Below are 12,272 nucleotides of genomic sequence, written 5' to 3'. Positions count from 1 at the left end.
GCTCCATGTGAGCAATGAGTATGTGTGTAGTTTTTCTGCCATGATAACGTTGAGGGAGTGGGACAGCAACACAATTAGATGGAACCAAATCATAAGAAAACAAAAAGATAATTACTTGACACCCCTGAGATGCCAACCTGCTGAGTTGATACAATGATGCACTTCACTAACGATAGCTCAAGTCAAGACAGATTGAAAGGCAGGCAGACAGGCAGAGTAGAGATTAATGCAATTGAAAATCCTGGATCTTTCATCAGGATATTTTCTACAGTTTTTATGTCGACTTTAGGCCTAGTTGACAATGATAGGCCTAGTGCTGCACTGCCCTTTAAGATACCTCGGACTTCCATGCGCAAATGTCTTTAGCCGACATGGTGTATCAATGTGTCCATATGGAAAAGGCTGGTGCTATTGCATTAGTTGAATTTTAACTTATATTTCTATCATTTTAATTCTAATTTTTATGACTTACCACAGGTAAGTGTAATTATTGAAATGAACCCGTTCCACGAAAATCAACATTTAAAAATAATCATAACTGGCACCCAGATCGGTAGAAATGGTAGGAAAAATTGTAAGTTTCCCTAAACTTGAAACTCACAAGGACTTCATTACGAACACCCATTAACAAAATGTGTGAATGAGCAAGCGTGCGCACACAGGAGGTCCAGTGAAAAATATGTGCCCGCCTACAGAAATCAAATACCCGTCCATCTGATTCCTTCTGGCACCGGCCCTGCAGAACCCATTGCCCTCTACAGTTGTGAGGTCTGGGGTCCGTTAACCAACCAATAATTCACAAAATGGGACAAAAAAACAAATTGAAAGACTATGTAGAATTCTACAAAAAATATCCTTTGTGTACAACGTACAAAAAAAATATATTAATGCATGTAGAGCAGAATTAGGACGATACCCGCTTATGATCAAAATCCAGAAAATAGAAGTTAAATTCTACAACCACCTAAAAAGGAAGTGATTCCCAAACCTTCCATAACAAAAGCCATCACCTACAGAGAGATGAAGCTGGTCCTAGGGCTCTGTTCACAAACACAATAAGATCCCACAGAGCCCCAGGACATCAACACAATTAGACAGAACAAAATCATAAAACAAAAAGATAATTACTTGACACATTGGAAAGAACTAACCAAAAAACAGAGCAAACTGAAATGATATTTGGCCCTAAACAGAGAGTACACAGTGGGAGAATGCCTGACCACTGTATTTGTATTCATTATGGATCCCCATTAGTTGCTGCCTCTTCCTGGGGTCCAGCAAAATAAAGGCAGTTATACAATGTTAAAAACATTACAAAACATTCAGAGATTTCACAACACACCGTGTGCCCCCAGGCCCCTACTCCACCACATATCTACAACACACCGTGTGCCCCCAGGCCCCTACTCCACCACATATCTACAACACACCGTGTGCCCCCAGGCCCCTACTCCACCACATATCTACAACACACCGTGTGCCCCCAGGCCCCTACTCCACCACATATCTACAACACACCGTGTGCCCCCAGGCCCCTACTCCACCACATATCTACAACACACCGTGTGCCCCCAGGCCCCTACTCCACCACATATCTACAACACACCGTGTGCCCCCAGGCCCCTACTCCACCACATATCTACAACACACCGTGTGCCCCCAGGCCCCTACTCCACCACATATCTACAACACACCGTGTGCCCCCAGGCCCCTACTCCACCACATATCTACAACACACCGTGTGCCCTCAGGCCCCTACTCCACCACATATCTACAACACACCGTGTGCCCTCAGGCCCCTACTCCACCACATATCTACAACACACACACGTGTGCCCTCAGGCCCCTACTCCACCACATATCTACAACACACCGTGTGCCCTCAGGCCCCTACTCCACCACATATCTACAACACACCGTGTGCCCTCAGGCCCCTACTCCACCACTACCACATATCTACAACACACTGTGTGCCCTCAGGCCCCTACTCCACCACTACCACATATCTACAACACACTGTGTGCCCTCAGACCCCTACTCCACCACATATCTACAACACACTGTGTGCCCTCAGGCCCCTACTCCACCACTACCACACATCTACAACACACTGTGTGCCCTCAGGCCCCTACTCCACATCTACAACACACTGTGTGCCCTCAGGCCCCTACTCCACCACTAACACACATCTACAACACACTGTGTGCCCTCAGGCCCCTACTCCACCACTACCACATATCTACAACACACTGTGTGCCCTCAGGCCCCTACTCCACCACTACCACATATCTACAACACTGTGTGCCCTCAGGCCCCTACTCCACCACTACCACATATCTACAACACACTGTGTGCCCTCAGGCCCCTACTCCACCACATATCTTCAATACCAAATCTGTGTGTGTGTGTGTGTGTGTGTGTGTGTGTGTGTGTGTGTGTGTCTAGTGCGTATGTAATCGTGTGTCTGTGTTTGAATTGCTTCACAGTCTCCGCAATTCCATAAAGTGTATTTATATCTTTAAAAAAAAAATCTGATTCTACTGCTTGCATCAGTGGAAGAGAGTTCCATGTAGTCATGGCTCTATGTAGTACTGTGTGCCTCCCATAGTCTGTTCTGGACTTGGGGTCTTACAGACTTGGGGACTGTTAAGACACTTCTTGTGGGGTATGCAGGTGTCCGAGCTGTGTGCCAGTAGTTCAAACAGACAGCTCGGTGCCTTCAACATGTCAATATCTCTCATAAATACAAGTAGTGATTAACTCAATCTCTCCTCCACTTTGAGCCAGGAGATTGACATATTATTAATGTTAACTCTCTGTGTACATCCGAGGGCCCCCCCTGCTGCCCTGTTCTGAGCCAATTGTAATTTTCCAAAGTCCCTTCTTGCAGCACCTAACCACACGACTGAACAGTAGTCCAGGTGTGACAAAAAACTAGGGCCTGTAGAACCTGCCTTGTTGATAGTGCTGTTAAGGTAGAGCAGCGCTTTATTATAGACAGACTTCTCCCTATCTTAGCTACTGTTCTATCAATATGTTTTGACCATGACAGTTTATAATCCAGGGTTACTCCAAGCAGTTTAGTCACCTCAACTTGCTCAAGTTCAACATTATTTATTACAAGATTTAGTTGAGGTTTAGGGTTTAGTAAATTATTTGTCCCAAATACAATGCTCTTTGTTTTTTAAATATTTAGGTCTAAATGATTCCTTGCCACCCACTCTGAAACTAACTACCGCTCTTCGCTAAGTTGACATGTATAGTGTCGAGTCATTTACTCGAAGCCAGTGGCATGTCATTAGTAAAGATTGAAAAAAGCAAGAAGACTAGACAGCTGCCCTGGGGAATTGTTGATTCTACCTGGTTTATGTTGGAGAGGCTTCTATTAAAGAACACCCTCTGTGTTCTGTTAGACAGGTAACTCTTCATCCACAATATAGCAGGGGGTGTAAAGCCATAACACAGATGCAGCAGACTATGATCGATAATGTCAAAAGGCGCACTGAAGTCTAACAAAACAGCCCACACAATCATTTTATCATCAATTTCTCAGTCATTTGTGTAAGTGCTGGTAGAATGTCCTTCCCTGATTCAAAATTAAGGAAAGCTTTGACAATGTACAGACTCAGTGAGCAAAGCCACCGTAGGCAGACCTGGCGCTCAAGAGAAGACTGGCTATGTGCCCACAAAATGAGGTGGAAACTGAGCTGCACTTCCTAACCTCCTGCCAAATGTATGACCATATTAAAAGAGACATATTTCCCTCAGATTACACTGAAAAGGGCAACCCAGTGAAGCACAAACATTGTAAATATAAACTATACTGAACAAAAAAATAAAACGCAACATGCAACAATTTCTAATATGTTTCTGAGTTACAGTTCATAGAAGGAAATCAGTCAATTGAAGTGCCCCACAAAGGCTTTATTACAGACATAAATAAGACATAAGTTAAATAACAAATCAGAAATTCTGTTTATTATCTATGAGAGAGAGAGAGCACAAGAGAGAAAAACATATGAATGACCAGGTAAGAACGCATGTGAGTGGTGTGATGATGCGTTTTATATCATTTGATAACTTGAAAACATCACTGCTGACATGGCCAATTTTTTGGGACCATATCAAGTTGACTAATGAACAAAATACTAAACGTATTTTGTTGTTGTAAAGTGATCCTTTAACGTTCATATATATATATTTGTGAGGGCCTCTACAGTATGAGGGAATGTTAATGTCTGTGTGCTACGGTCTACAGATATTCTCTGGCTTTGAGCATTGCCAAGATTCCACAGAAATAGTGCAAGGCCTTTATACACACACACACACACACACACACACACACACACACACTTCTGAGTGGAAGACTTAATGGAGCTGCAGCATTACATCTCTCAAACAGTCTTTAGCAACAAATGTGAACTTGGTTGTGATAAAACACCAGATGCTGGCAGAGCTGCCTTCTAAATATACATTATTAGTACAGCCTTTTCAGAGCCTTGTGCTCAACCAAAAACTCTCGGGTCTACATCCACGACTGGTTTACAAATGTCTGGTTTTAATGTTCTCTAAAAAGGTTGCTTGGTTTTCCAGCTCTGACAATCTGACATGGGCAGCCTGCTATGTGTGGCTGACTACTACCCCCAGGCTACGTAAAACTGGGTGTGTGAATCCAGCAGCCTGCCCACTCACTGCCCTCTCTGGGGTTATGCGTTGGCCCGGCCAGCTATGGTTCTCTCCTTCCGTTCAGACGAGTACACCTCGAAACAGACGCATTAACACTTCTGCTCCGTAGCATGCAGATTATATTTCTGACAGTACAGAGGCTTGATATAGGCTACATATAAGGCTTCTCTACAGACCTTGTGAAGTTACTAATGTTAACAGTCAAAACAACAGCCCAACATGGTTACTGCCCAGAGAAGTAAACTGCAGCACAGACAGGAAAGTGTGGGAGGTCAGCTGAACTGAAACTTTCATGTCAAGCTTTAGATCATTTGCATTTGACAGCCAGTGTAGGTGGAGCAGCCTAAACTATGTTCATTTCTCACGCACCTCTCACAAAACAAGACAATCGTCACCAAACAAAACAATCGTCACCAAACAAAACAATCGTCAGATAGGAATAATAGAAGTCCTTTGAAATTGGTACAGGACATGGGTAGGGGACATACCAGGGACAACCAGGGACAACCAAACCCTGGTCAGAAACGTCACTGTTAAATGATCGGCACTCCTAAAGCAGCAATTACCTACAGTAGGTGAAGCCCAATTTGATAAGATAAAAGCCCAACAGAAAGAATCAGATGAATTTAGTGGTAGGGGAGAGCCCAGTCCAGCAGCTGGAATCAGGTGGCTTTAGTTTACCTTGGGGGGGTCGTAGAGCTCCAGCTGGAACCTCTCTCCTGCCAGGCCCTCTCTGATCTTCCTCACAAGCAGGCGGCAGCGCTGCCAACGATGCTGTGTGTCCGAGATAGTGTCGTCAACCACCAGGTACTTCAGCTGGCCCTCCTTGCAGCTGCTTGCAGCCTGCGGCCTGCGCTTCCCACTCTGCCTACGGACAAACCTGCTATTCAGCCGTTCTAGGAAGTGGGTCGACGTGGGGGAGGCAGAGGGCGTGGTCTCGTGGGAGGGGTTCCCAGTCAGCGCTGACGACGATAAGGCCGTCACTTCCTCCAGCGCCCCACCCATTCCCCTGTCCACCAGCCTGCTGGGCTGCAGGTCCTGAAGGGGCGGCGGGGGCTTCTTAAAGAGCCGGCACACGCTTTTCCTGATCTGGCTGACGGAGAAGTGTGTAACTTCAGCAGCAGTGAAGGAAGTTGAGGTGGGGATGTACCGTTCAGACGCAGGCCGCCCCTCCGACACAGTCACCTCCTCCTGGCTGCGGCTCTGGATGGGAGCTCGAGCTCGTAGCACCGGGTTGGCTGCCGAGCACCGGATGGGGTTCCCCTGCTCCCGGCTCACCGGCACGGGCTCCGTCTTTGGGGCCAGAACGCCAGACCGGCCCGCCTCCCTGTAGTCCAGCGCCTCGGAGGAGGTGGTGATGCGGAGCCGGCCCATCATGGGGGTAGGGGTCGATGCAGGGACTTCTTTGGCCACCTCACTGTGGAAGTGCTGCTGGAACAGCTCACTGAACTGCTTGGAGAAGCTGTCCGGGGGGACGACATTGTGCACTGGCCACTCCCTGGCAAAGTTCCGGTAGTGGTTGGCTAGTTCTCGGGCCGTGGCAATGGCATGCAACTCGCAGAACTCCCTCCAGCCACGAGGCACTGCAACCAAAGCTGTGGTCGTAGCCTGATGGATAGTGTTACCATTCATTGCAGTAACCAGAACAGCTGAGAATCACTATAAATGAGATGTGTTGGTGGGGGGGAGAGAGAGAGAGATATTATTAAAAGGGGCCATTTTAATACATCCACTTACATTTGAGATATAACAATTGATACAGACCAAAGACCAAATTAATTTAAAACCTTCTACTTTAACAGACACCAAAGACCAAAGTAGGGGAAAAGTACCATGCACAACACGCGGACATTCGGAGGAGGAGATTTATCTACCATAAATCTAATTTCAACAAATCCAATTTGATTACAGGTTAACTAACTGCTGCACTTAATAATGATGTCATATGATTTATTGGGAGATAGGCCAAACACACACTACATCCATCATGAAGATTGCTCTAAATCTGAATATCAACCAGAGAAAAAGTTAATGTAGAGACCAAATGATTATAGTAGCCTGAGTCAAACTATAAAAGTATATTTCCTGAAGAAAATGTGTTTGATTGCTTGTCTTGAAGTATTTATGGTTGTAGCAAAGTAAGTCTATTTATCACTATGGCCATCGAAATGCATTGAATTGAATGTGAATATGGCTCTAGTAGAGACTGTTCTCCCCCCAGCGCCTTATTGTTTTTGTTGACTAAATGGAGTGGAGCAGCTTGTTAAAGAAAAATTCTGTACCTATTCTACTGCTCTATCGCACGTGCATTGATGTCTGACAGGGGGAAAACAGTGGTGGTTGTTTGCAGTAACTCCTTTGTTGGTGTAATATCACAAACAGATGTGGCAGTTTCACTTTGTAATTTTTTTTAAAGTTATTTTTTAAATATATATTTTTTTAATCAGTTCAAGCACTGGAGCTTATGGAAGAAAGCAAATAATATTAAGAGTACATGTAAGATTGAGTGTTCTTGCTTTGAGCTAGCACACTAATTAGGGAAAGGTAGTCTACATTGACAAGAACGTCATGCCTCAACTACACAAATTACTAAAAAGGCTCAACCCTGGATGATACAGGAGTCTTGACACTTTACTCCTAGCTATATTTACATATCTACCTCAACTACCTCGTACCCCTGCACAGACTTGATACTGCTACCCTGTGTATACAGCCCCGTTACCATCACTCACTGTGTATTTATTATGTTTCTATTAGTTCTATACATTGTCTCTGCATTGTTGGCAAAGGCCCATAAGTAAGCATTTCACTGTGAGTCTGCATCTATTGTTTACAAAGCATGTGACGAATAACATGTGATTTGATGACGCAAATAGGCCTAACTCTGATAAATTGAATTAGTCTTATGAATAATCAAATGTATTTGTCACATGCTTTGTAAAACAGGTGTAGACTAACAGTGAAATACTTCCTTACCAGTAGACCCTACCCTACATACAATTTTTCCAACTTTGCAGCAATGTGGAAATTATTGTTTAATACACCATGAACGTACATAATTCCAGCACTGAGTTTTGTTGGTTTTTGAATAATGTGTAGTATTACAAAACTAAAACTGAGATCTGCCTTGTGCCCTGTTCCGCTGCCTGCTGAGGGTTAGAAACAACAGTAATCCTTGTTACTGGGACGCCACATCTCTGTTGCTCCCCCTCTGTTAGCGAGAGCTGAGGCAGGGAGCAGCATGGTGGGGGTAGAGGAGAGCAATAAAAACTTGATTAGATTAAACCCAGATCAGTTTTATACGCTGTTACGGATACAAGTATCCTGTGTGTGTATCCTGTGTGTTTCTTTTCTCTCCTTCTCCCCTCACAGGTGAAAATCATCACTCCCCAATCAGTCAACAATCAATCATCAATCAGAAGACACACCTCCTCCTGTTTCCTACCCTATCACAGTTCCTTTCCCTTGGTTTAAAAACCCCATCAGTTGTTTGCTCTGGAGCTCAATCTCTCTGTAAATGCCATGATATAGATCTCTGTGTTTCACTCTCTCTGTGTGTCACTCTCTCTGTGTGTCTTAACCTCTCTTTTGTTTGAGCACCTCCAAATCACTTTGTCATCTCCTGTGAGTATTGTTTTTGGTTATGGTGTTTGTGTTTGATTGCTGGTGGGAAAAGGGGAAACCAAGACAAGTCGCCCATGGGCATACACTACCCGTAGGTAGACTTTGTTAAAAACACTAGTTAGAACTGGGCGGACCACCCACTGTATTTTTGGTTAGTTAGTTAGCTGTTAAATTAGGCTAGTCTAGCTTAGGGGTGTTTTGGATGCTTATTGTTTCTTTCCTTGGGTCCAGCTCAGCCCCTTTTCCTGCTCCCCCCATTACCGTGTGTTTTACAATAAACCCTGAGTTTGACGGTATAATTTCAGTTGTCGTGGTTATTTCGTTCACACTTTTACTTTGTCACAATTATAATTTGCATGAGTTATGTTACGGGTCTCATTACCATCCCCCCTAGACTGTCGGGCCAAAAGGGATTCATAACATACGCTTTACACAGGGAAAAGGCCACAAGAATGGAGCCAATATAGTAATGTGAGAGTGAATGAAGGGCAGATTGAGGAAGTTAGCTTCAGCATTTCTCAAATGGATGCTACAACTGGGGACTTTTCCTTATTCAAGAGGAGGGTCTCATAAGGCCTAATGGTGTCAAACACACGAGGCTGTTCTCTATGGCCTCTCCCTCACTTGAGATAGAAGACCAAGGCTGATGAAACTCAACCTCCACCATACGTGATGTTTTTCACACGGTGGACAGAGACGTCACAGGCGTTGACAGCATCCAGAAATATTGCATCACCAACCATCAATGTCCCACTACCATTCTTCTCCGCCCCCAAAGCCCCTGTACGCATACTCCCACCCCTGCCGCTGGCCCCCAGATGGCTGTTTCTATCAGTGTAGCCAGCCCAGCCATGACTCAGCAGCCTCCAGCACTGTAAGACACACTTCCTCTCCTTCACTGTGTGCCTGCCTCGCCCTAGGCTGTCTGTCCCCCTGCATTTCCTTTAGGCTCAGCCGTGTGCCGAGTGACACTGCCCTAACCCTCCAGTGACATTGTCCTGGCCTACCGGAGGCAGAGCAGCAGCACAACCCTCACCTTGTCCTAGTGGAAGCCCTCTAAACAGGGTGGACCTAATTATCTCTTATAGGTTAGTATCTGTGCTCACACAATAAACAGTGTTCCTTGTGACCCCGTTGGGAACGGTGGTTACTTTAGGCCATGGAGTAGACAGAAGATCCCTCCCTCCTCAAGCCTGCTGCAATGGACCCAGTGAAGAGCTCATCCCAGTCAGATGACAAACACTCACCTTGAACCCAGCATGACACAGAGAGAATCCTGACTGTTTTAGTAAGGCTGTTTTACACAAGAGAAAGACATCTACCACAACCCCTGTACTATTAGCATACATGAACAACTGTCAGAATAGCCATCCCCTATTACCACACAATAACTTTGGTCCAATCCCAAACAGTGCTGTTGATTCTCTGAATTGCACAGGTTTGGTGTTTGAATGCAAGGTGTTTCTAAGGAAGTACAAAACACTGACAAGCAGGAAACCAAGAGAAGTGGGCATGTAAAAGCCTCATGTGCTTTGGCCTGGCTCTCAGAGGAAGGGAGAGAACCCAGGTGGCAGACTCACTGAGACAAAAGAAAGCTCTAGCGACCAGTGGCACTAAGGCAGCAATCTCAGGAACAGGAAACCCTGCCCTGCCCTGGCAACCGTCTCCAACACAAACCGTACCCTACAGTACCCTGGCCTGGAAACTGTGGGAGCCAGCTCTCATTCAGCTCACTACCCTGAGCCAGATAGGAAGCTGAAACACAAAGTGTGTCGGTCAGCTGGCCGTTCCACAGCAACGAGACGGGTCTGTCAGCTGGCCGTTCCACAGCAACGAGAGCATATCGGTATAGGCCGGGATGTGTAGGCTGTTCTGTTTTCTGCGTCAACTTTGTTTATGTGCGTAAAGCAATAATGTATATATATTATGAAAAGGTGGTTGTAAAGTATAGGCTTCTAGTGGGATAAGCCTATATCTCAACGGCAACTGGACCTTTTCTCTACCTCTAGTAGCTTATGGGTACTTTACCAAAGTAGTGGATTCCACTTTGGCAGAAGAGGGCCATAATTCCTAACCTTTGTCCCCAGTCCTTCAACATGCTTACTCACAACAATGCAAGCTCCACACAACACAATGTGGTTATTCTTATGACGCACTGAAACAACTCAACAATTTCCCAGATTTAGAAAATAGAGAATGAAGTAGGGAAGGCCAAGCCAAATGCAGGGAACAAGTAAGGATTTTCCCTGTGTCAGACAGGTAGGGGTGAGAGAGGGAACTGACAGAATGAATAGTTTACTATACAGAAACAAGAACATTTCCTAAAGAAAGTGTGTGTGCTTGCTTGTCCTGAAGTATTTATGGTTGTGAAAGTTGTTGGCAGCTTTTACTGTTATGGTGTTTAAGGCAAAATTGATAGGCCAATAACAAAAGGTGTGGTGAATAACAAGTGTTTTTGCTTTCAGCAAGCACACTAATAAAAAAAATGCAATAAAAATAAAAGAAATAAGCTGTTCTACAGTACAAAAGCACATTTGGCATGCTTCAGCAAGCACATGCATATCTAGTAGCCTAATGCTATGCTAACAAACACCATGAAAGTTTTAATCTGGGAATGCAGAAGCAAATCTTGTGTGTTAGCTAGCTACTTTGTTTACTTTGGTTGGAGGAAGTGGCAAAATCTGAACTGGTGAAGACAGTAGATTTAGCCCCTCCCTACTTCTGAACCATCTGACCTAAGCAGGTACTTTCCGGTTAAATGATTCACCTCAAGTACTCCTTTATTCATCATGAAAACCTAAACGCGCCATTTCTCTAGAGAGAAATCAAATAATTCATGAGAAAAACCAAGTCAAGAAGTATGTGGGACGCTGGGCTGAAGGGAGTTGTTTAACCTAGTTCAGCGCGGAAACGTGATAACTACAACGATCTATAATAATAATAATCTATTGCGCCTGTTCTTTCCGGCTCGGACAGAGATGGATGCACTTCGACACCTGCTACGTAGATGCACACAGAATGCACGCAGCCTGCGAACCGCATTAGAGAGAAGAAAGTACACAACCACAAGAGAGAGGGATAGAGAGTTCATGAAAGTATGCCGTATCTACTTTGAAGAACTAGTAAAATGATTGCCAGACAGCTCTGCAGCATACTTCGGCAGGCGAGTTAAATAGGATGACCAGAGACAACGTTGTCTGGCTGACTGCTGCTGCCTGAGCAGAAATGAGAGGATGACTGAAGGAATGAAAAATAAAGTAATATACACAACTGAAATATTGTACCATTCATAGAAATGTCCTAGTGATGTCTACCCAATGTGGACCTGACAGAGACGATGGAATATTGTTTTGGCAATTGAATGTTCACTATTTTGGGCTATGAAATGTCCATTAAAAAATCAATAAAAAAATCATTTGAATGTAATTATTTCATAATGCATTTAATGATACAATTTTTTATCAAACCGAGTGGAGAATGAAAGAGGACACCTCCCACACCATCAAAGACATGCCCTGGGGCACGGATGGTTGGAGGCCATTGGAGTGGACTCAGCCATGGTGGTTGGAGGCCATTGGCGTGGACTCAGCCCTGGTGGTTGGAGGCCATTGGAGTGGACTCAGCCCTGGGGCACGCAGGGATGGAGGTCATTGGAGTGGGCTCAGTACTATCAGACAAACAAGTTACTTCACTCCTCACGCAAATTAAATCAGTCACTCACCAAGTAAGCTACACGGTCATATGCCAAGAAACAGGCCAAGAGCCAACTCTTATCAGAACTCAAACAGAGTAGTCAGCATACGTCAAACCAGGGGTTCCCTATCCATCTGTTAGGCTACTGGTCCAAGGAACCACTAGTTGAGCAATTCTTACAAGAAGAGGGGAAAGCAGTAATCAGATGAGTAAAGTATTTTGCGCAACTATTTTGAACTGGAATAAATTCTGCACTTATTGCCAATGAC

The 12,272-nt window shown here is 44.8% G+C and overlaps 1 protein-coding gene across 2 annotated transcripts in view; it reads right to left on the bottom strand.

The window, feature by feature from the left end:
• The window catches only part of sh2b3 (SH2B adaptor protein 3), a 70,465-nt gene that overhangs the window by 47,482 nt on the left and 10,711 nt on the right, over positions 1–12,272 (bottom strand). For both annotated transcript variants that reach the window (XM_042320317.1, XM_042320316.1), the window contains exon 2: positions 5,368–6,345. In XM_042320317.1, coding sequence (XP_042176251.1) covers positions 5,368–6,318 — 951 coding nt within the window. In that variant the 5' untranslated portion in view covers positions 6,319–6,345. The remainder of the gene's footprint in view (positions 1–5,367; positions 6,346–12,272) is intronic.

Source organism: Oncorhynchus tshawytscha, linkage group LG04, assembly GCF_018296145.1.
Source record: "Oncorhynchus tshawytscha isolate Ot180627B linkage group LG04, Otsh_v2.0, whole genome shotgun sequence".
Classification (NCBI taxonomy): domain Eukaryota; kingdom Metazoa; phylum Chordata; class Actinopteri; order Salmoniformes; family Salmonidae; genus Oncorhynchus; species Oncorhynchus tshawytscha.
Note: the sequence above shows the minus strand (reverse complement) of the source record. Positions and strands in the feature narration are given on the sequence as shown.